The following is a 25,997-nucleotide window of genomic DNA, read 5'->3' on the forward strand; positions in this document are numbered from 1 at the left end:
TCTATTGCTAAAATAAAAATTATTGCACAAAGTGCGGTCACAATAATAATATTAAACGATAAAATTGAATCCACCTAGTGGAGATATGATTGAACTATCAGTTTGTTGGTTTTTTTTATACCTTATTTTAATAATAATGGGCGTTTTTCATATATATATATATTTTCTTAAGAAAATTATCACTAAGTAAAATTTCTTTTGAGGGAAACAAAAAACTATTTACAATTTTTAAAAAAAATTTAAGTTTGCAACACTGTTGTATGTGTCAAAACAAAAAACAATCACACATAACTAACTTCACACGTATAAAAACGGTGGGTGTTGAGTGGGAAGTTAGCTTGAAGTACTTGTTGTGGTGTTTTGGGGGTAATGATCACCGGACGTTTGATTTTGTGGATTTGTTTCAGTAATTGTACCTAAATTCACACTATTCGATTGTGTTGACATTGATGATACTGATACGGTGACTGTGGGGGGCGCTGATTGTGGGGATGGACTAACGAGACCAGCACTGAGCGGTGTATGCGCATTACTGCTTTGTGCCATTAATTTTTGTCGAACTTCACGGATTTTTAATTGTAAACTTGCTTTGTTTGGAAAGAGATCTGAATGCGCACTCTGAAAATAGAAAGAACAAATTAAATTGCTTGAATAAGAAAAATTCTTTGGAAATGCTATTCTAAAAACCGCCGAGTAATAATTTCTAGTTTCTATAACAACGATAGATGATCCCACTTGCAAGGGTCTGTAGGGAGGACAATGAAACCTCCATACATGTTATTTGCACCTGCAGGGCGTCAAGCTCAGAATGTTTGAGCACGGATCCTTGGAGCCACCAATCCTGGGAGAAATCCCGGCGCAGAGTCTGTGGACTTTCTGCGTGGCGTTTGGCCTCGATATAATCCTATAGCTTCATCTGTTTAAAATATAGGGGCCCATTTGCGGTATCTTTCTTACGTTTTATTATTATAACAAGGATAGAAATGTTTAAAAAATTCGAATTGAGTCTACTATGATTACGGGTCACACTGTTGTGATGAACGAGGACACAAACTCGTCGAAACCATGATTATCATTTTGCACAGGCCATGTTGTTTGTGCTCGCCGAGCACTGCTCATTTGAAACTGACTAAAAACACTGTTGAGAAGAATGGTGAGTCTTTTGACATTATCGGTTTAATTATTCCTTTATAGTTTGGGGATTTCAAGTTAGGGTTACGAACAAATTGTTCTTCTGAAATTCTCTGAATGTCTTTTAAGTTTTATAAGTTATTAATTAATCTTAACTTAATTGATCTTACTAAATCATACCTGAAAATTTGATGTTGCTTGAGTTGTTGGAAAAAAGCATCCTTGTTCTTGAAAAAGAAGCATAACAAGTTGTCGACGCTGTTCTAATAATCTACGATGTCCTTTATCATTCGCTGAATCATTCAATCGTACATTATTCGAACTGTTTACACCCGCGGTACACGGTGTTTTTGGTGTACATGGTGAACTGGCTTCAGCACCACCCGCTTCTGAAGTCGCTTCTAATAACAAAAATTAATTAATTAAAGATATTTTTACTTTACAAAAAGTCTATATTTAATATAAAGTCTGTGGTTTCACTTCCTCCCATCGTATTTTCGTTTCGTGGTATAATTTTTAAGTTCTATCATTTTAAATGGAAAACCCTATACAACGTGGTTGGAAAAAAACGTACCTCTAAATGCTTCAATATTAAAATCAGGTCCAAAGAATGTATTTCCAATTAATTTCGTGTTTGCACCCGATGATTTTGGTGCCATATTCATTTGATTACCCCCACTACGATCCAATTCTTGATCTTCGTCCACTTGTGTGTTATTATTAGATTGTTGACGATGTTGGATCATATGTACAACTTGGATGTTTGTGTTACTCGGCGTTTGTTGCTGTTTTTTACGATAATTTTGTGTGAACACACGTGGACTTGATGGAACCGATATTGTACTGGGCGATTGACAATCTTCTGGTTTAAATTCTGGCAACGATGAGAATTTCTTTTCAAAATCCACTGTTTCTAATACTCTGTGGACAAAAAATCATTTCATTGTGTTATTTGTAATAATTGAAGGAAAACTGTATTTGGGTGCCTAGAACTTAGATCTGGGAATTTCCTGTGGTCTTCTTTCTTCAATATACAGTAAAACTGTTTACAGTTAATCCGAAGTAAAGTGGGGAGGAGGTATCTAGGATAAATTTGAAAATTCAGATAATATTGAATAAATATATTCCACATAATTCGAACATACATTTTAATTAATGCGGAGTGTTCGGATAACGCGGAGGATAGGTTCGTCGAATAAACGAGGTTTTACTGCAATCCGTTTTTTTTTTTTTTTTTTTTGATACAGTAATTACAAATTTTTTGCTTGAAAAACTGTCTTGACCGAAATCAGACAAATAGAAAATCCAAAATAGAAGATCGAAGAGATAATAATCGTTTTAGCAGTAATTCTATTACTAGAGAAAATTGTAAATCGTCTAACTTGAGCCTCAAGTGTACTAATTTTTGATTATGATATTAATTAAAAGTTTGGAAAAAGACAAAAAAAAATTGAATCTTGCCACTTACCTATTCATACCATCATCGTAATTTTTCTTAAAAATACTTTTCTTCATCGATGGTGAGATTAATGGAGATTCTTCACATGAGTTTAACGTAATTGTATTCGATTCACCATTATTACCGGTAGATGACATCGAAATCACACTATCATTTGTTGCACTTGAGCATATTGATACCGCTGTAACACAAAAAAAAAGTAAGTTATTAATTTTATAAATGAAAAATAAAAATGGGGGAGAATTAGCGAATTTTCTTAGTTTTACAAATTGGCATAACTTTTTCTATCCATAGAAAATTTGACCGTTGATTTTTATTCATGTGATTTGACGGCGGGGAAACATGGACGCTAAATGGGGATGATAAAGAAATATTGAGAAGAGTCGAAAGGAAGGTAATCAAGAAGTGAAAGAAAATAACGAATGAAAAATCCGATGAAACACAGAAATAAATAACATTTTGCAAAATCAAGACATTGTCCGTTTCATCAAAGCTCGCAACAAGGAGAAGATGCGAGGCCCAAAATGAGATGGATGGACCATGTCGCGGATGATCTACGAATTATGAAGATCATAGGATGGTGTTCCAAGACGAAATACAAAATGCTATGGAAGTCAATGCCCATTCAGGAATGTACTACCGTTAGGTTAGGTCATTTGAAAATTAAATTTCCAATCCAATTTACGTGCCATTATTGAGATGCCGTTGCCTCAATACGTAGAATCATTGGTCAATATTTCTTAAAAAATAATATCGATCACAGAAAGTCCACCATATGACCCCAGTTATGTGAAAAACAGGTCATAAATTGAAATTCCAGATTGCGCTTTATTTTTAGAAATTTCGATAATATATTAGGAGAAATTTGTTTGTGAAACTTACCCATTGATTGGCGCCGTTGTAACGGTGCTTTACCCAATTGAGCTGGTGTTGGTGCTAAGACAAATGTAGCTTGTTCAATTTCATCTTGACGTTGTTTTGCGGTTAGTTGATCCGATGCGGATGTTTCTGTTTGGTCCGTTGTGGATGTTGCATTTGCAGCTGGTGATATCGGTTCTGGTTTTAATATTTTCGTTTTGATGTCTGTCAATTGTTTATTCGTTACAATATCGTCACTTGGATCTAATCGTATTAGTAATCCTAAAACAAAAGCATTAGATAAATAAAACAGATATTAAGATTATGCGGCCACTAACTTTTATTATAAATTTTTTTATAAAATAAATAACATTTGCTTGTGGAACTAAAAAGCCGTAGCTTTACATCCAAAGAGCCACTGGTTTAGGATTGTGTAAATAGCTACAGGTGTGTCTTTTTATTACTAAACAGCATGTGTATTCTCAACCTAAATACAACCAATACAAAAGAGTACATACCCATATTATAATGAACTTTAGTGGTTTGATAATTCTGTGAATTATCTGAAGATGTCGTTGTAGTCGGTGTCGATACCATTTGTTGATCGGAATCATTTTCATTCTTAACACATTTCGGTGTTGATGTATCCATGGCATTTGCGGATTGTTGTTGTTGTTGATGACTATTATTTCGATGATTCTGTTGATTATGGAACGCATTTGATGAGATTGTTGTTAACACAGATGATGAACTGGATGTATTTATGTTGGTCGATTGTTGCTGTTGTTGAGTAACAATCACCGATTGTGTCGTATGCGGTTGCGCGATTGTCTGATGTACGGTATTTTCAGTTTTACGAATTGAGATTTCTGAAAAAAAAAAAAAAATTATAACAAAAATACATAAGCAACAGAGCTCCATCACTAAGGTCATATTTCCCCCATATTAAATGTTTTTTATTATTAGTCTTTTTATTGAAATGAGATTTTTCATGTTTTTGAAATTAAACATTCACATAAAGGAGGCGACAAGTGAGGCTGATAGTTGACACAACCGAAAGGCACTTCCTTAATTGGCTTTTAATGCTAAGAAAACTCTATCTTGCGATAGAAAAAAGAATTATAAGCTGGAAAGTTGAACCCCAACAAAAAGCACGACACTAAATTAACTTACATACAGTTTTTTGACCCTCCAACTTAATATGGAGGGCCTGTGGTGGTGTATAAAGCTATAAAAACGTAGAAAAAAACATATTTTATTAAGAATTCCCTCCAAATTGTTGAAATCTAATCCCGCTTTTATAACAATGATTCGTCTAGCACACAACCCTACATATTAAAGGACCCCGGAAACAATACATTGATTTTTGGTTTCGATTAAAATTTTGAAAACTATGGATTAAGGTAGTTTTTTTTAATCATGCGGATCAAAAGTTCTTATGAACTCAACCCTCAAAGATTTCCCTAACCCATTGTTTTCAAAAAATTTTACCGAAACCAGAAACCAATGCATTGAGTCCGGGGTCCTTTCAGAGCCTTTGAATTAAAGGAGGAAATCGGAAAATAAATTATAAATCAGACATACAAGTCTATATTTACAGGGAAAATATGACTGAAAATAGCTATGTGAATTTGTTTTTCAACTTTGGGAGAATATTATAGGTTGCACTTCGAAATGGACCTGGTTTTCGTAATGTTCAAGTCAAAGATTTCAAGATTACATGCTTAGCATAAGAACTATTTTGGGGTGTGATCAATGAATAATAGATATTGCAGGCAAAATAGTCTAGTCGACAAGTTCAAAATGGAAAAATAGAGATACTGTTCTCAAAAATATGTGCGGTAGTTCATTGGATTCGGAATGATGTCTAGAAAAGTGTGTCAACTTGTCGACTAGACTACAAAAGAAATTGATGAATTTTTAGCACACATATTATTGTTCTAAGATGAATTAGCCTTTGAAGTTTTTGTCTATTAATCGAGGTAATAAAACCGAAAAATAACTAAAAGCGCGGAATTTAATAATACAACTTGAATTTTTACGGGATCGGGGGCAAACTGTTTGAATGAGATTGCAGAAAAGTCAGTAATTAAATATTTGATTAATCAAATCACTTGATAATCTCGATCTCGTAAAAATTGGAATTGTACCATTAAATTTCGACCTCAAATGCCTTATTTCCTCAACTGTACATATCGCTTTGATTGATCTTTAAATAGACCTAGCGCCAGGCATAGTATTTGACAATTATTTCAGAATCGTTCTGAAATGACTGTCAAATCTTACATCTGCTCTTAAAAGAAAATAATGTATTTTTAGCACACATATTATTGCCTAAGATGAATCTGTCTTGAAAGTTTTCGTCTCCATATCGCTTTGATATATCTCAAAAAGAAGAAATAATTTATTTCTAAAATAGCAAAATAAATTGTGAAAGTTGTTACGAAAACTTCCAATACATCTTTGAAAATTAAAAATAACAAAAATTATAACACAAAAAATTACCTTGGAGGAATGGGGAAATAAATAAAGGGCACATATATGCAGCCTGGAAAAAATGAGATCGGGTAGTTAGAGGTTTGAATTTGGAAAACATAAGGATCTATCAAATAGAAAGCGAATTATCACGAGATCTGTATCGGGATCGATCCAGTTGGACAGAATGTCGCAAAAAAAAAAATGTATACATTGGTAACGTTTCAATGAAATGAACCAACGCGACAAAAATTCGTCGTTTGCGAAATAAGTTTGAGGAAGATGGAACTACTAAGAATATCTTGATGAACCATTCCGGAAAACCTTGATCACTCATAGGCCTGCTCGATAAGCCTGTGCTTAGCACCTAGACCAAGAGATTCTCTGTGCCCCTTCTCCACCGGGATTGATCTCTTGATTGCTCAAAGGTTTTGGACTCAACACTCAAGCATTCTATACTTGATTCTTTGTAGGTTTCTGCAAGTACAATTAACATATATGGAGATTTCGTCGTCCTCTATGCAGGCCCTACAAATGGAATCATCTGAGATCCCAAAGCTATGAAGATGATAATTCAATTAACTGTAATGGCGTAGCTATGATCATCTTTGGTTTACTCAAGATTCATTTTCGTGAAGGAGTTTGCTTTCTAGTTGACCGGACTTTTAGGACAATGATAAAAATCCTACAGGAGTTGTAACACACAAAAATCCTCAACAGTTTCGAAACGTAAGAGGATGAGAGTATATTTCCCTGAATTAATACGTACCTGAAATCGGTATTTGAAAACTATTGTAAAATTGTGAATCGTGCATAATATATTGCACGGTTTGTGGTGTGGACGTGGTGATAATTTGCTCCGCAGACGATGTCGGTATCGTATTATGTACACTAGATGTTACCGCACCTGCTGCTGATACTGTTGTAATCACTTGTCGATCATCCTGTTGCGAGGACACCACTGATGTATCAAGATTCTGATTTGCCGACGAAGTCACAACCGCTGACGATGACACCGGTATCACAACATGATTTGCGGTGGTGTCTGTCGACGAAGTTGTGACTTGATTTGATCCTGTACTCAACATTAAGTTCGTATAAGTGATGTTATCTGGTAGACATATCGTGGCTGATGTATTAGGATTTGATAGGAATGTCAATGTAATTGGTTTAGATGTTTTTACTGTATCAGATGATTGCGCATGTGTATTAGGAGCGGATAATAGAGAGATTTGCGGTTTATACACAGTTATTTGTGAGACTTTAGCATTAGCGTTAGAGATAGAAGAAGCATTGTTATTCGAAGTGGCAACCCAATGTGTGATTTGCTCATGTTCGGTCGCTGAAGACTTACCACTATGACTTTCATTTGTTTTAATCGTAGTTTTAGGTGATACTGGCATTGTTTTAAACGCACCACCAGTCGGTTGAAAACCCAGAACACCCATTGGATTCACGGGTGAATTATATGGATACGATATACTTATCGATGTATTATTATCATTCTGAAACTTAATATTACTATCCGTGCTCGAAGCAATTCGTAACTTAATCGGTTTCGGACGACATGTTATTTCACCAGGTTTACTTGTCGGACTAAATCGAACAAACGAGGCTTGTGACGTTTTAACATCGATATGATCAATATCACTTTGTGACTCCGAATCGGAATCGGTTACTTTTTCTTTACATTTGAGATCAATTTCCAAGGGGACTTCCTCACATATGACCATTTGATCATCGTCAGATATATCGTCGGCTGTTTCGATTACATCAATATCACCGGATATATTGTTTGTATCCTCGATTTTAACATGTTGTTGAGTCGCTGAAGACGTTTTTGTATCGATTATGTTAATACGTGGAGTGGCTGTGTCTAAGGGGGTATGTGGACTTTGGAGAACATCGTTGCCGGATAGAATATCCGTTGAATCCGTGATTGAGCCTAATTTTGAACGTGTTGATCCTGTTGAAGATTTTCGACGATCTTTACTACACCATTTCCATTCGGGATGGGCTTTGAAATGAGCTTCCTTTACCTATATATAACAATTTAAAAAAGTTAGATAATTGTCGAAAGATTTCAAGTGTTAGTCAAAATACCTCAGAAGCTAATTCATGATACTGTTGTTTTTCTTCAGGACCTAGTGCATACCACCATTCACCTAGAATCTTCGAAACTGTACGATTATCTTGATTTGGATGACGCTGATGTACCAAAGCTCGATGTCGTTTCGAGAAGATCATAAATGCATTCATTGGACGTCGTATACGCTCCTTTGTCTATAAAAACGGTAAAAAAATGTGTTAGTTCGGGAAAGAACATGGCTAAAAAACTACGTACGGGAAAAAAATATTTTTTTAAATACTTACTTTTCCTGAATTCATTTCCTTCGAATTCTGTAACGCACTCAAACTTTGACTACGACGTTTTGTATTATTCGATACAATAATTTGTTCAGGTATTGCTGGATCCGATTCGAACACATCATCGTCTTCATCACCCGGTAAAGGTAAAGCATCTCCAGCCAAAAAATCAACATCAATATCACATTGTTCACCCGTGCTACATTTCATGTCTTTCTCATTGTTTTGTGAGTAGTTTGTTGATGTGATTGTAGCACCATTTTGTGGGGAATTCGGTTGAGCCGGTGTTGTCGGTTGAATAGGGGATGCAGGTGCTAAGATTGGTACGATTGATTTCCAAGAGTATATCGAAACCGGAGTGGTTTGTTGAATATTATTGTTTTCTAGAAAAAAAAAAAAAAATATGGTACATTAACAAAAGAGGTCTACCGCAATTGGATCCCTACTACCTACACATATAGATAGATCCTTTATGCCTGACATGAGAAATATTTTTACTTGGAAGCACACACATCTCCCGGAAGAATGGATGAGTGCAAAGTTTTAGATTCAAACATTCTATATATTACTCCCTGTAAACTTCTAAAGAGCGTCGATTCAATAAAAATTCGATTTGCTATTTCCCAAGCAAAATTTTATCCAATTTTAATCAGCAAAATATTCGATTGAATTTGGGCTATATTTATTTTTGGTCGGAAGTTGTTAAAAATTTGTGGCAATTAAATCTACGTCTACTTGAGATAGTGACTCAACCAAGAACATATATTTTTTAATTGATTGAAAGCAAAAGGCAAAAAATTGAAAAAAAAAAGACATCCTGATACGCAGTACAAAGTACGCAACGATCGAGGACTAGATCTCGCCCACAGAGGCGCCCTTTTTCCTGCTACTCTCTCCACTCATCATACACCCCTCTCCACTCTCATGGACGTTTCTTATAACTAAAATTAAACACTTACCAGATATATCATTTTTATCAATCATCGGCTCCTGTTTGATTTGAAGTTGTTGCGTTTCAATTTTATTATTGGTGGCAACATGATTAGTGGCAGCCGGTAAAACAGGTACCAACTGAGCTGGATGTACGATCACTGGTTGAAATAAACTTGTCGGTGGAACTAATGTTGTACCACTAATCCGTGTCACTTGTTGCTGGGTATGATGGACAATATTTGGTGTGTATGTTACGATCGGCTTTTGTTCGTTTATAATCGTCGATGTTTCGATTATATTCTGGTTGTGGTTATTGTTGTTATTTAATAGTGTTTCGTTACAAGTCGTGTCATTTTTATCATGCATATTCGTTATCTGAAATAAAAATGATATTTGAATTTTACTTTTGAAAATGAGATCCAAATTAAGGGGTTATATGCAGTTAGAATTTTCATAGAATCGGTTTTTTTTAAATCGGCATTTCCGGAATGTACATATATTTAAGTATATTCTCTGAAAATTTCAAGTTGATCCGAGAAATATTCACGAAGATAAACAAAAAAATTTAACTGAGTTTTAACTATGTTGTTCATTTACGAACTTAGCCTCACTTTTTAGGTCCTGAGCACGCTATAAAAATTTCAGCTTGTTATCTCTCTTTTCGTTTTTCGTGTTCACAGACAGACGGACAAGCGGACAGACAGACAATCGGAAATGGACTAATTAGGTGATTATATGAACATCTATATCAAAATTTTATTCGAGTCATCAATATTTTTACGCGTTACAAACTTGGGACTAAACTTAGTATACCTTGATATATATTACAGGGTATAAAAACTAACTAGTCGACCCGTGCGGATTATTAGATCTTGGGATCACGTTAAAATGAGGAGTAAATCATGGAATTTGATGAAAGGATAAGGAACATCTCGCAGACCGACAGAAAAACAGACATGAGAAATAATATTTCAGGTAGACATACCTGATTTGAATGATTTTGTATTTGATGTTGCTGTCCCACACCATTATCCTGCTGTTGTATCGTAAATTTTCGTACTAAATTCCCACCAATGGGTATCGTTGTCGATTGTTGTGACGTAATAATTTGTTGAGATTGTTGTTGTTGTTGTTGTTGTTGCTGTTGCTGTTGTAATTGTTTCTGTTGTATTGACTTTTGTGACGTAATATAACTTTGATTCACCATAATTGTATGACACTTTTCACTATCAGGTAATTCACTTTTAATAATCATTAACTTTTTCTCGGTGGGTTGAAGTAATGTAGCCGGTGATGACATAATATACACGGTTTCTGGTAGTCCATCGTTGTTAGCATTTATCGTTTTGGTAATTGGTAGCAGAGTTACTTGATTCGGGTAAGCGTGATGATGATGAATTTGACCATTTACGACAGTCGGTTGAGCTGATTCCACGGTGATTGTGTTCACGGTTCCGTTATTTGCATTCGTTTGTTGTTGTTGTATCTGTTCCATAACGTTGTTGGTGTCTATGATTTGATCCTGTTGGATGTGTGAGGTTCTTACTTGTTTCTGATGCATTGCCGAGGTTACAACACTCGTGAAAGTGTTGCTACTTGGCATTGGGGTGTATTTTGATAGATTTTGATTTTCATTCTAAAAAAAGTACAGGATGATTCGTCAAAAAAATTTACACTAAAATTAAATCGTCATACTTAAGGAGAAAGATTGCTGCCCATGACTTTTGAGACACCTTGTATACAGCAGCACACTTTAACTAAGAGGGTACAATTCACGGTTGTGTTAATTTGACATTTGAATGTTGTGTTAATTGGAACGATTTAAAATTGACCGTGGTTTAACTGTCTCATCTCTTTAAGGTTCTTCAAATTGTACTTCGAATTCCCGGTTTTCAAAAAATTCAACCGTAATTATATCTTAAATAAACCTTAGCTTTTCCTGATTATTTTTAAAGTCTCAAAATTATGCGAAAAATACCACACAAAAAAAATACTTTAAACTATGATTCGAAATATCGATAAAGTATTAGGTTTTCAGAGGCTTATCTAAGAGAAAATTTTTCAATTATTCCTTGGCTATTTTTTGGTACTTATAGAATCTCAGAATTCTCTAATAAATCCAGGTCCAATTTGAATGGTAAGAGAGTTAGTCAATCCAAGAATATGTTACCTAATCGGATAACCAAGTTGCAACTGAGTAAAAGTTTTGCTCTCTTGGGCAAAAAATTCCTTCCTGGGTCAAAAAAGCCTAATTTTCCCTCAGATCAAAACTGAGCATTCCTTGGCTATTCCCTGGCGTTTACAGATTCTCAAATTGTCCTGGTTTTAAAATTTCCTAAGTCGATTGCTACACTGGTGAAGACTCGAGCAGAAAATAAATTAGTTTTGAAGTAATGTAAAAAAAAAAAGAACTTACATGAGTAGATTGTATTTGACACTGAGATGTTCGTAATTGTCCAGGATTTGGTGAAATACGAATAACACTTGTTGCAACACTGGATGGTGATTGCATAGAAGTTCCCGAAATATTATTTGGTCGAACCGATTCGGGTCTAGAAATAAATAAATACAACAGAGAATTTATTTGATAAAAGATTTAGAGTCTAAATATTTTCAATCCGAAATAAAAAAGTTTGTTTACCGAATAACCGGTGGTTGATATGCAGCCGCTGTAACCATAAAATGTCCTGGAGGGATTGGAGAAGGCCGTTTCCATTTTGGAATATTAGACGGAGATGTACCAGTCGGGTTGTTTCTATGTAAACTGTTGTCCGTAACACCTGCAGGACTTGTGATTGGCATAAATACATTTGAACGTGGATCAACGGTTATTGGGGACTGTACAATTAGTGGAGATGATCCTTGACCCGTGGGAGATGAGAATGCAGGTGTTGCTGATCGAGAACTACCAAGTGATACTAACATATTGGCAGCTTCGGTTTCTTCGAGATCAAATCGACCAGTTATACGACGATCGGCGTAATTCGGTGATGTCTCCGAATCACGCGACGTTTCTTCACCGTCTGCTGTACTGTGTCCAGTTTTACTGCTGCTACGACTGAAAAAAATATTTTATATGAAGTAAGCGGATCTATTTTAAATAAAAATTTAGGGTTTCGTTGTACAGGCTAAGCAGCAAAAACTAGATAATTTTCGTGCATCGCAATTATAAAAAAAGGAAAGATTCGTTAAGCTGAAGAACACTTGGAGAATAGTTCCATTTTTTGACATTTGGAAACGGAACCCTAAAAACCCTTCCACGACATGATCTATTCCGTGAAATCGTAAATAAAAAAGTAAATTACCTTGGAAAACCACTTGGACCACTACGTAAGGCAGATGCTTTCAAACTAGAATGTCGAGAACAATAACCACGTCGTTGGGATTCCTTCTGACATCCATCTTTCGAACATAGTCGTCTCCATTGTTTACCATTAAATTTTTTACGTATACCGGATGGTGTTTGTACAACATCTCCCTTTTTGTATTTATGCGGAGTTGCCGCTTGTGAACGAGGGGTCGCTGGTTGAGATCGTGGTGTTATACTTCGTTGTTCCAACAACGAAGATGTCGAACCACGACTTTGCATGCTGCTTCGTTTACTACTTCCAGATAATTTTGCTCCATCTATGCACATAAATTGTGAAAAAATTTACAAATTGTATCAGAAATATTTAGGTTAGTTAAGGATGTAAAAATACAGAAATATTCAAGAGACACAGTGATTAAGATATATAGGGTGTTCCAAACAGGTTACATTTAATAATTTAAGCTTACCAGCATCAGATGGAAACAAAATATCTTCACGTCCCAAATCATCATCACTATCACAATATTCATCATATGGAGGTCGTGTTAAATCGCCAGTACTACCATTTGAATGTGGTGTTGTGTAAATCGGATGATGTGAAACGGGCGTATTCAACGGTGATGTACCCGTACTCCGATAGTACTCAGTCGTTTTATTCGTTTGTAACGTTGGCACAACATGATGTAATTGTAACGGACCGTTACCATCAGTAGTAACAAGTATACTTCCACCAGAACCACCTGGCGGCGGCACTGTATTTCCATTACTTTGTGTAATTATATTCCCATACGAAATATCGTTAATCGATGTTACACGATTCTGTTGTCCATTCACCATTTGTGGATCAAAATCCTTAATTTCATCCCACCATGGTGGCAACAACAATCGTAAATTCGCACGACTCACTGTTAAACTTGTATGTGTATTACCATCACGAATTTTTACCACAAATTGTGTTGGACAATTTAATATTTGTTCGACAACACCTTCAACGAACATATTCGATGTACTATCATTGCTTCGAACGCAAACTGGTGTTCCTATATGGATTTGACCGAGTGAAGGACTTGCATCACCGATAACATCATATTTGCCGGTAGTGAACACATCTAAATATTGTTGAATTTGTCGTTCGCAATAATCAAATTCAACCCAGACTTCTCCGGCACTTCCTGCACGTCGTATGATACCTAGGAAAATACATGAGATTAATCAAAATCCGGTTAGTAATATTATTCTAAGTTATTTGGTTGCTAACATGGTCTATAATAGTAAAGGGTACCTAGTAATTAAATTGAACGCGGTATCTGATTACAAAAGACAATTTTAGGGGAAAGTATCAACGTGTGCACCAACTCTCAGAAGAAGGAACAAAAGATTCCAATTTATACTAATGCCTTTGTAACCTCGATTGAAGCTGGCGTAGAGATCTGCTCGAAGCTGTTTGACATAAAAAAAGTAGCATAGACTAACGAATGGTAGCAGTATAAGGAAAAATTTGTACAGTAAGAAAGGCAATTAATCTAAGAATATGTTGCTTTAATCGAATAGCGAAGTTGCACCTTTGTAACCTCGATGGAAGCTGACGATCTACTGGAAGCTGCTCGACATCCAAAAGTTGCACAGACTAACGAACGGTAGGATTGTATGCAAAAATTGGCATAATAAGAAAGGCAGTCAATCCAAGAATATGTTACTTTAATCGGATAGTTAAGTTGCACCTAATTATCAAGATGCAGCGCTTTAAAGCAAGAGCTATCTTAGGCCAGAATTTCTGCTATGTCTCTTCCTGGGTCAAAAAAACCTGATTTGCCCTCTCTTAAACCAAAATTGGATACACTGATGTGGGATAGCTAAGTTACACCTGGTTATCAAAATATAACGCGTCAAAACAAGAGCTCTCTTAGACCAAAAATTTCTTCTGTGTCCCTTCCTATGTCAAAAAAACCTGATTTGTCCTCTCGTAGACCAAAATTGTGTACACTGATGGTACACGAACACTATTTATCTTAAATTTAAAATTACTAAAAATTAATTTACCTGGTAAATAGACATCGTTATATTTAGCCAGAACTCGATGATCATGCCATTCATTCAAGTCAATTGGGGGTATTTGTGTGCGACGTATATGATTTGTATACGTCTCTTCCATGGGCTCCGGTGACGAATGTTCCGAAGTGATTATTTGACGATAATCATCGTTACGACGCTGTTGTTGCGATTGCTGTTGCGTTGCCGTCGATGCTAATCGTGAATAATCAATCGCAGCTGGTTGAGGCGGTTGCCGTAACACACTTTGTGGATTCTGTATAATAACCAGTTGCGGTGAATCATTTATTTCACTAGCGGATGTTGTCACCTGAAGCATATCACCAACTGTTGACGATGTTGTCGATATAATTGTTGTCGGTTGTGTATCTTCCAATTCGGATGGATCAAATTTCCGTTTTTTTGGTAATTTTCGTACCATTGTATTTGCATCGGTTGTACCACTTTGCATTTTCATTTAGGAAAAACTTTTAAAAAAATTTCTTCCGTTTTTTGTTTTGCACAATTAATAATTTTATTTTATTTATTATTATTTTACAAATTTTTATCTTAATTAAGTTTTAATTAAACAGTTTTAAATTGTTACGTGATTTATTTATTTATTTTGAAGGGTGGGGGTTTAATTTCGAGCATCATACATGATGTTCAAATTGTAAGTTTGACCACTCGTCAATATGATAACCACTTGCCGTTAAATTCAGCAAGAAGTCCAATTGAGTGGTGTAATTTTGGGTAGTGTTTGTGGACATAAGCACCCCAACATCACTGATTTTTAGTGTACAGCCAATATTTTTAAACAGATTAGCCATCATATTTTTTTTTTGTTGATTTTTTTTTTTAATATTTACAACTTTTGTTTGTTGGTGTCTTTTTTATTTGAGATCGTATTTTGACAGCGCATCTGAAAACAAAAAAAAATTAAAATTATTTTAATCTTTATATATAAAAATCGGTTATCGGAAAAAATAAACCGAAAACTTTATAGATCCGAAAAATATAAAAATGGGATACTATTACAGAAATTTGTATACCATGTATGTATGAAATATATCAAGGTATACTAAATTTAGTTCCAAGTTTTTAACGCTTAAAAATATTGATCCTACGAACAAAATTTGGATATGTGTTTATAAAATTACCTAATTAGTCTGAATCTCGATTAGTAAACGTCAAAGAAATTCACTTCTAAGTTCTATAAATTTTCAATAGATGGCAGTGAGAGTTGTACAATTTTTCTTAAACATTATTTTTATTTTGTGTAAGTATTCAACAGATGGCGCTGCATTTTAATTTCAAATATTTTTTTGATGTTCCAATTTAGTCAATGTAGCCTCGACAAAATTTATTGAGCATGCTCAATTTTCGCATGGAAAGTTTTTGCAAGATTCCGCGTAAAACATGCTCCTGAACGAAAAAGCGCAGGGTGCCGATGGGTAACCCGGTAGGATATTGTTTAAACTAATTTTTTTTTAAACAAATAAGTAATATTGACCGAATCATTGGGTGGTTTTTCGTGCGCTCTCTTAACAAATAACAATCACGCTTTACACTACAAATAAAAATTTTATACAAATTAAAAATCTGATTTTTTCAGTTTTTGAGGGATGAAAATCGTAAAAAACTCGTTTTTTCAAATTTTACGAATTTTTTTGCTCGAAAACTGGAGGGTTTGGAGAAAAATGTCTTAAGAACACTTTTTAATAATTTTAACCCCAATTATATGATAAAATTTTTTAAGAAACGATTCGGTCAATATTACTTATTTATTTAAAAAAAATAGTTTAAACAATATCCTACCAGGTTACCCACCGACAACCTGCACTTGTATCACACATAAATGCAATATAATCAACATACGTGTTCGAGCCACACCAACCTGTGGCTGGGTCAGCTAGTGTTTTTTTTTAATAAAGATTGATCAATTTTGAAATATGTTTGTAGTAAAATGAGCGAATAATTACTTTTTTTTTGACTCCTAGCATGAAATTGAACCCTATACAAATCAAGATGATGCCCTTGAAATTACCGGCCGAAGTAGATTAGGTCAATTAAAAAAAATTTTTTTAATCAAATTTTCTTCTTTACTTTCTTGGTATGTACTTTTTCTCCGATGTGTACAGAAGAGGCCTGGGTAAATTGATTTAAAGAAGGTCTGGACTGTCATCAAGTCCAGATTGATTTATTGATTGATTGACGGTTCCAAGTTAAGAACTTTTTAGCATGTCAAGTCCTTCTGACTTTCTTGGTATTCATTTGTTTCTCGAAGTTTACAGAAGAGGACCATGTGATTGGACAAGCGGACTCGGCTTTTAAGAAAGTTCTGGAGTTTTTTGATCTTGAATAAACCGTTGAAATTTAACTTTTCTTTCTTTCAAGTTAATGGGAATTTTTTTCTTCTGTTTTTTTTGTTTTTTTGGTATGCCCTTGTTTCTCGAAGTGTACAGAAAAGACGCAGGTGATTGAACAGACGGACTTGACCTTTAAAAAAGGTCTGAAGTCTCTTGACCTTGAATAAACCGGTGAAATTCGACTTTTCAGCTTTTCAAGTTGGTGGGAATTTTTGAATTCTTTTTTTTTAGTATGTACTTATTTCTCGAAGTGTACAGAAGAGACTAAGCTAACTGGATCGACGGACTATTTTATTTACTACTTTGGCTTGTAGAATATCAGCCGCTGGTAGTTACAGGGGCATGGATGTAACAGCATTTTCTCTGATGACCAAGCAGCACTTTGGATTCTTAAGAATTCTATTTTGATTTGTACAAAACGTTGAAAAAGGTATAAACTGATACCAAAAAAATCTACGAGATGGCAACACCTATTTAGTAATATCAGTCTTGTACTATTTTGTTAGTACTGCCATCTGTATTCGAAAAAAGAAAGTGGAAATATAAAAAAACTTTTTCTTTTAAGTGAAAATTAAAAAAATCAATAAATTTTGACATTCATTTAATAGTAGGTAATTTAAAATCCTTGGCATTCTATGGATATTGGACGCTAAATTACAATTTTGATAATTCGGACTTATTAATTTGCCATAATTAACCAAAATGCCATTTGGACCAGCATGATCAAAACTACCCTAATTCAGAATTTAAAAAAAAAATTAATCGAAACCAAAAATCAATATCTTATGTAGGCATAGCCTTTGAACGGCAGTAGCTCGGAAAGGATGGGTTTTCGAGGGTTGAGTCCATAAGAACTTTTGATCAGCATGATCAAGAGTACCTTAATCCATAGTTTTCAAAAAATTTTAACCGAAATGAAAAATTAATGTACTGTGTCCGAGGTCCTTTAAATAAAAACAAGTGAAAATAAAAAACAATTGATGAAGTGTTGATTATCAGTGCTTGTTTTATTCTTATAAAAAGGATATGTTTTAATAAAAAAAAATATTTTCCCGAAAATTGATCCTTTTGATCGTCTTAATATTATCGGATATGTTTAATAAAAAATTCGAATTAATAGACTAATTTGCAAGATTGATCCTACGGACCCAAAACCCACTTGATCTATGTTTCTCATTTTTGAATTCAAACCCACTTTTTATGTCCTATAAAAAGTGCGCCTTAAAAATTTCAGTTCGATAAATCTTTTTGTTTTTGAGTTATCGTGCTGACAGACGGAGCACCTACACCAATAAGTGTTCCGTCGGAGATTAGGAAAATCTCCGGTAAAAAAAATTTTAAATCGGAGACTATTATTTACATTTTTCTTAAAATGAAAAATTAAAAAGTTAAATGCAAAGAAAAATTATTTTTATTTTAATAAAATTTTTGTTATGTTTCAAGTGTTACCTAGAAATTCTAAATAAGCAAATATAAATCGGTTTTAAAATACCGGACATATTATTTTTTTAAATTATTTTTGAATTTTCATTTTCATCTGGAGATTTCATTAATAGTCCGGATAACGGAGAACAGTTTCAATAAACGAAGTCTCCGGTCGAATACCGGAGTGACGGCAACCCTAATTTTGTGTGTTACATCAATATTTCTAAGCGTGATAAAGTTGGGAGTAAACTTAATATACTCTGATGAAATATTTCATGTATAATAATGAACCATCTACTCTATTTTGAAATATTTTAAATGTGCACCAACTGCCTTAATAACAATTTCTTAAAAAAAAAAAACTAACTGATGGTCCACCCAATACCAATTATGTTTTGAAATATTCGAATTTGGCTGATATATAGAAAAATGTCACTTCCAGATTTAATATTTCCGGCCGATTCTTAGAAATATTAAAAATAAAAAGGAAAGTAAATACCATTTAGCTCAAAAATAATGAACAGGAATATTTTATTAGATTAATTCAGGATGTTTATCAGTATAAAATTCTGTTAACCCTGATAGGGAGCTTATTTTTTTATTTTCCAAGAAATACACGCATAATTTTTCAAGTAGATATATACACATCTGTTCGAAAATAATGAAACAGAATTTCTTTTTACATAGAAACCATAAACTTTTACTTTTGGGAATATTATCTTTTTGCTGTCTTATCAAAATAGAATGAATGCAGTTTTTTAATATTTTTAAATTTTCCTAAATATTATATTTTCAAAATGCATTCTCGTATATTAATCATGTTTTTAATTTTCACCTGTAAAACAACTTTAAATATTGAACATGACACCCGGTTACACCTAGCGAAGAGTCCCAGTGAAGATTTGGAAGAATTATGTTGCTTCTGACCTTCAAAGAATCGTATACCTTCATTTTCTTAAACATTAAAAAATTTTTTTTAAGGCCACAGGAGACCTGTAGATCTAAGTGCTAACGGCCCCGGTTTCAGCATCTTTTTTAAAAATTTTTTTACCATGTTTCCAGTACGATTTCGAATTTTTCGCTGATTGCTTCGAAAATCTGTTAATAGCAACAGCGAATAAAACCTTTTGAATTTTGAAGTTGAGTATTTGAGGGTTAACTTTAAGGTTACACGGATGCAAATTTCATTGCTCGGCATAGTAAACCTTTTCAAGAGGAAGATGTTTTGAAGGAAACCTGGTTAGCATGCGCGCCTTCACTTTTCGATGATTTCGATAATAAATATAAGGTCATTCATCGCGTCAAAGATACTTATCTAACTAGAAACACAATAAAATAATCTTAAAATTGGTCGGAAAAGTAACAAATCAACAAAAAATTATCATTAACTCCGAATCTTTTTCGTTATATCTTGACGTCACGTCACTGATTTTACTAAAATCTGCACGTTTATGTGTTTTTGCTCGACATTGCGTAGTAAACGTCAGTAGGAAAGAATTAATTGCGAATCCCAATATTTACGTAGTCAAAATTATTTAACGTCTATGTTCTCATTAAGCATTTCTTTAGCAAAAACTGGCACTTTATAGGATACATAAAGGTTTGCCATTTCTAATACTAGCCTTAATTTTCTCATAGATTAAATCACAGATCAAAAATTACGAAATTTTTTTGACGCATGAACTGTTATTTCTGTCCCGTGTACGGGCTCTTCTTGAACAAAACAGGCTAGAATTTCTTGGGATAAGCTTTTAAAAATACCTTTCTAAATTTTAGAACTATTTACTAGAAGAAAATCTCCTAATTAATCTCTCAAAACATGATCAACGCAACGAGGCCTCACGAGACAACTAAATTATGTTGACTACATTGTTGTTTCGTTATTTTTGGATAAGAGCGTAAATTCGAGAATTTTCATATCTTAAAAAAGCACAAATGGACAAACCACAGGAAAGAAAAAAATGTAAAGGCAATATATTTATTTCTTCACTTATTAAAATGACAGGTTTTTTAACATTTTGATTCATTATTTTTGAATACAAGTGTCTTGGCAAATATGTTCAAAAATTTGAGCAAACATTGATTTAATCAAAATTAAAATTATATTCGTTATTTACGAGCTTCTTGCACCGTAAACTTTCTTTTAATTAAACCTTCTAAAACGGCGAAACTGGTTTTTAGAACAGTTTAAAACTTCCTAATTCCTTCCTAAAAAATTGCTAAAAATTCTATATTTCTATTAGATTTAAATTTAAAAAAAATGAAAGGACAATTTGCCTAACTTTTGCAAGCTTGCAGGGCACCTGTTTCTTTTGAAGGACAACAACTGTAAGAAGGGATTGATAATTTGTCTGCTGCCTAGTAAATTCAGCTTAGAGGCTGTCGAAAAAAATGCACCTGTCACATAAAAAATTACATGCTTTCAATTTTAATCAAAAGCTACACGAAACCGTATTTAAATTATTTTTTTGTTTCATTTATTCTTGATTAGTTGTGTACATTTGACAAATTATGTGTGAAGGAATTTTTTGTCCTTCTAACAGACACCCTTGATTAATTTTTATCAAAAATATTTTCGATTTTATTAAAAAAAAAAATGTTCATAGAAACGTCCTTGTTCGTTTATTTTTGAATCAAAGTGTCTTTTGACAAATAAAAGGCATGTACCAGGTATTAAAATTCCAGGAAAATGTGGGGTGGTTAAAAAACTACATGCTGCTAAATAAAAAAATTTGACAGAAATTCCAGCAAGGGGGTAAAACTAAAAATACATATTTACACACAAATTCATATTTCCTGTATTTATAGTAAACCTATGCAAAAAAATTTATATAAACAATATTAAAAACATACCTCTTTTTATTTCCCTATCAAAAAATTTTTTCTTTACACAATGAAAATACTGGCAGTGTTTATAAAAAATTTTCCCCAAACAAAAAACAACATTATTAGGAAAACAAAAGAATCAAAATGAGAAAAAAAACACTGTCAAAAAGTTTTTCAAACACACAAAGGAAAATTTATACACACTGGAATCAATATATGAAAACCATATGATTTTCAATACATTTTCTCATTAATTTCGATGAAATTTTCACACACACACCAAAATTCGAGATTGTCATAAACAAAAAAAAAATTTTTTTGTACACTGATAGACACAAGACGTATATTATCGATAGTTCAGAACTCACTCAACACACACAAATAATAAAAAAAAAAAAACAATATACAGTCTATCTGTCTTGTTCGAACGGAGTGAATTTTATGTTATATTTGACAGATTTTCAAGGATTTCCACAAGTTTCAAACGAAAATTTCAACGAATTTTTTCACCCCTAAACTATAATTGATTTAATCACTCGAATATTTATGTTATTCGAAAATCCATTTATTTTTCCTATATGTCGACATGTTACGAACTTATTCTAATAATTTCGAATACGATACTCTGGCGTGTAGAGATTATTTCATAATTTTTTATTTTTTTTTATTTTGTACTCAAGCTGCACAGTGTTTGTGTTTAGACATGACGTTGTGTGTACGTTGAATTGTAATCTCGTTTTGTGTTTATGTTTAAATAGAAACACTTTAAAATGGTGGGCACAATGTTTCTTGTGTATTGAAAAACATTAGTCAGTTGTGTCTGTGTGGATGTATGTATGATTTCAGTGTGTTTTATTCATGTAATCGTATATACACAAACGTACCTACCGTACGCGCTTCCCCTCACATGTAATTCATTCAAAAATATCATATTATTTAGAAAAGGTATTGGGTGGGAATTTTAAAAACGCTACTATTTTTATAAAATGTATATGAAATATACATAGTATATTAAGTTTAGTCCCAAGTTTGTAACGCTTAAAAATATTGATGCTACGAACATTTATTAAATTTTGGTTTAGGTGTTCATAGAATCATCTAATAATTAGTCCATTTCCGTATGTCTGTCTGTCTGTCGTCTGTCGTCTGTCCGTCTGTCATCACGATTACTCAAAAACGAAAAAAGATATCAAGTTGAAAATTTTATAGTGTGATTAAGACGGAAAAAGTGAGGTCGAGTTCGTAAATGAGCAACATAGGTCAATTGGGTCTTGTAAGACCCATCTTGTAAACCGTTAGAGATAGAACAAATGTTTATATATAAAAAATGTTTCTTATAAAAAAATAAATAACTTTTGTTTGAAACATTTTCTTGTAAACATCACTGTTTACCCGTGAGGGCGCAAATTAGATGAAAATTTTGTAGTATGTATTAATATGGGAATGTCAGTTATGTGTGTGTGGCTATTTAAGAGTGGAAATCTTTCCTTATTTACGTGACGTCAAAAAACAAACGATTGCGTCATCAAAACTGTCTATACATGTTATTTCAACTATTAACTCAGTCAATTTTTTGTTTTCACTTGTTTTGTTTACAACTTTTATAAAATTTACACTTAAGCGACCCTTCTTAAAAATCCTCCTAGAACACCAGGAAAAACACCAAATTAATGCATTTTTTACGTAGATTACGAATCTGGTGAAAAATTAACAGTTTTTCTTTAATTAACGAAAATACCGTATTTTCCCATAGTGTTTTTGCGTTAATAAATAAACTCGTTGGATGCAGGGTGAAGTTAAGGGCTAAAAATTTTTTTTGTGATTTTCTCGATTCTCTTAAAAAATTTGAAAAAAATCGAGAAAATAGATTATTAAACTAATGAAAATACATGAACAAGCTTGAGCATTTTCGAAGCTAACATTTTTTCTGCTACACCTTTACTTTCGTGATGAGAGAAACTTTCACAATTTCAATAAACTTGTAATAAATTTGAGTAAAGATATCTCTAACCATCTATGACAAAATATCTATGCAAAATTTTAAGAATCGACCCTATTTGTTAATTTTTAGTAGGCTAAGCTTAAAGTTCTGATTTCGGTTAGGTATCTTAAAAATGTGACCTATCACCCTGTATGATTGTGAAAAATTTCTAATTGATAATCCTATAAATAACGGAAATATGAGGTTGTCTTCATCTTAAATGCGACACACTATATGATTCGACTGAATTTTCATTCGTTTCATAGCATTTTGATATACGTCTCAAACACCCTTAAGTTCGTGAATGGGTAAAATTGATCTATTTTTTTAACCTTTTTTTTTGGGTTATTCTGTACGGCTAATGAAATATAAGACCGTGCGTATAAGTCATAAATTTGGAGGTTGAAATGATTTAGAAATTTGAATGGGCATGTAAAAAAACCGTAATAATATTTAATGTTATTTTTGTACCCTAGTGTACAATCCATTTACACTAAGTTTATGTAGAAAAGAATAGTCTAATAATACTATAAATAGCATTATTCTTTTCTGGTTATAATTCAATCAAATTAAACATTGAAACAGATTCCAGGCAGAGCTGGTAGCCAACATGAGATGTGCTGACCACCTCCAATTGGCCAATTTGAAGGATGATGTGACTAGTATCTGCACAGACAGTCAAGCAGCACTCAAAGCGCTATCAAACTGTACAGTGTCATCGCGACTCGTCAAGGAGACTAGAAACAGTCTAAACAACCTGGCGAGGCACAATAAAGTCAATATTACTTGGATCCCCGGACACTCTGGTTGGAATGGTAATGAGAGAGCAGACAAGCTGGCCAAACTGGGAACCACCATGGCTCCCACTCAAGAAAAGCTTGCGAGGATGCCATACCAAGAAAGTCTTAACAGATTAGAAGATAATCTGAAAAACCAACAATTAAAGGCATGGACCAGCTACGAGGGAGGGCGAATCGCCAAAAGCCTGTTGGGTGAAGGAAACTCGTTCGGTAACAGAGCCGAGGAGATCTTGAAACTAAACAGAGCTGATATTAGAGTCATCGTAGAGTTACTCACAGGCATGATAACCTGAACAAGTTCCAGATTGGAAAAAGACCATCTTCCGCGTGTGACAGATGCGGAGAAAATTCAGAAGAAACATCGATCCACTTTCTCTGTTACTGCCCGGCGCTCATACAGCAGCGAAGGAAATGGTTTGGGCCGGCCATAATCGAACCAGAAGAAATTAGGAAACTCAGCGCTAGGCAGATTCTGGGTTTCAGTACATCAGTTGGTTATAATAGCCACTGAAAAGCGTAGCGGGGATAGAGTAAAAGGGTCTATTTGGCTAGGTGCTCTGAACCATTGCTTCGAGGCCCGATGCTCGAGCATGGCCCGCTAACCTCCATACTCATACTCATACTCAAACATTGGACCTCGGTTCAAATCAGGCTTTTTTTTTATATGTTATTTGTAATGTAAAGGCAAAGTTAAATCCTAGTTTTCGACCGCAAACGATCGGATTATGCCGAAAAATAAGAAATACCTTGAAAATTCTAACCTTATTTCAGTTTTTGACCTAGAAGGACTGGTTTTTCATCAAAAACTGTAGTATTTATTTTCAACAATACGGTAGGTGCCCCATATCGAATTTGCCATATTACGCATAAAAATGTAAGCCTTGATACCATGACAAAATTTGAAAGTGAAATTAAAATTGATTAAAAATCGAAGAAGTTATACGCATTCAAAGATAGATTGTCCATCTCCTTTTATGTATCTCTATGGTGATATCGGGCAATGACGTCATTATCATATATCTCCCTCTTTGTTTAATTACGAATTATAAAAACGTTCATATTTTGTGTACTTCTAAAAATTTTCAGAAATCAACTTCACTTTTCTGGCCGTGCAGTGAGAATTCTTCACCTGAAGTGAGAAACAAATTTAGTCAACAAGCCTATTTGAGATCAAGTCGGTTTTTATAGGACCGATAGTTTTGGAGATACAGCTTTTCAAATTTTGTTTATTTTTTTCAAGTTATACGATTTTTCACAAAATTTCATCTTGTAAAGCGTTATAGATAGAACAAAAGTTTAAACACAAAAAAATGTTACTTATATAAATCTAAACAACTTTTGTTTGAAACATTTTCCCCTAAATGTCACTGTTTACCCGTGAAGGCGCTATTTTCTTATTTTTCGGCATGATCCGGTCGTTTGCCGAGGTTGAAAACTTAGATTTAACATTGCCTTTACATTGCAAACAACATATCAAAAAAAACAAAAATACCTGATTTAATGCAAGGTTAACCCCTTGTTCATGTATAATTTGACTGAATCATTACACTAAAGCAAAAAGAACAAAAATTATGATCCACTAAATTAAAAAAAAACTATTTAAATTGATGACCTTTTGGTGTGCAACCACCTTAAATACGAGAATGGATTTCCCCTACACACGCACCTTGTTCAAAAATATCATCATATCTTGTTCTTTTGTATTGGTGTAAATCACTGATTGTAAGTAGAAAAGGATAAGTATATTGCAATATTTAAAGTCTATCCTATTCTACATATACTCAGTGTAAATAGTTTATAAAAAAGGTATAAAAAAGAACATAAAGGTATTATAAAGAAATATGCACATAGTAAGAAATATATAGGGTGGTGCTTAAATTATATGAACAAGATTTAAAAGAAACAAGTAAAACACACAACTGACTGAGTTAACTGTTGAAATACCATGTATAAACAATGTTGAGTACGCACTCTTTTGTTTTTTTACGCCCTGTAAGTAAAGAATATAAAGATAAACAAACAAACACATACATAA

General features: G+C 33.6%; 1 protein-coding gene across 4 annotated transcripts; it reads right to left on the minus strand.

The window, feature by feature from the left end:
* Positions 1-222: 222 nt before the first annotated feature.
* On the minus strand, positions 223-15,068 carry LOC123302460 (putative transcription factor capicua). 4 transcript variants are annotated; one of them, XM_044885371.1, is made up of 17 exons: positions 14,574-15,068; positions 13,001-13,723; positions 12,529-12,850; positions 11,865-12,281; positions 11,640-11,775; positions 10,209-10,859; positions 9,250-9,598; positions 8,297-8,673; positions 8,027-8,206; positions 7,278-7,962; positions 6,693-6,998; positions 3,967-4,317; positions 3,473-3,730; positions 2,600-2,771; positions 1,706-2,052; positions 1,312-1,532; positions 223-618 (listed from the first exon to the last, which is right to left on the minus strand). In XM_044885371.1, the coding sequence occupies exons 1-17, from the start codon at positions 15,037-15,039 to the stop codon at positions 334-336; spliced, it is 6,246 nt and encodes a 2,081-aa protein (XP_044741306.1). In that variant the 5' UTR covers positions 15,040-15,068; the 3' UTR covers positions 223-333. The 4 variants fall into 4 exon arrangements, with proteins under 4 accessions (XP_044741306.1, XP_044741305.1, XP_044741307.1 ...); XM_044885370.1 differs by having other exon boundaries at positions 6,693-7,962; positions 11,640-11,718; XM_044885372.1 differs by lacking the exon at positions 6,693-6,998.
* Between the last annotated feature and the right edge of the window lie 10,929 nt (positions 15,069-25,997).

The sequence above is a fragment of the Chrysoperla carnea genome, chromosome X (genome assembly GCF_905475395.1).
Source record: "Chrysoperla carnea chromosome X, inChrCarn1.1, whole genome shotgun sequence".
Taxonomy (NCBI): Eukaryota; Metazoa; Arthropoda; class Insecta; order Neuroptera; family Chrysopidae; genus Chrysoperla; species Chrysoperla carnea.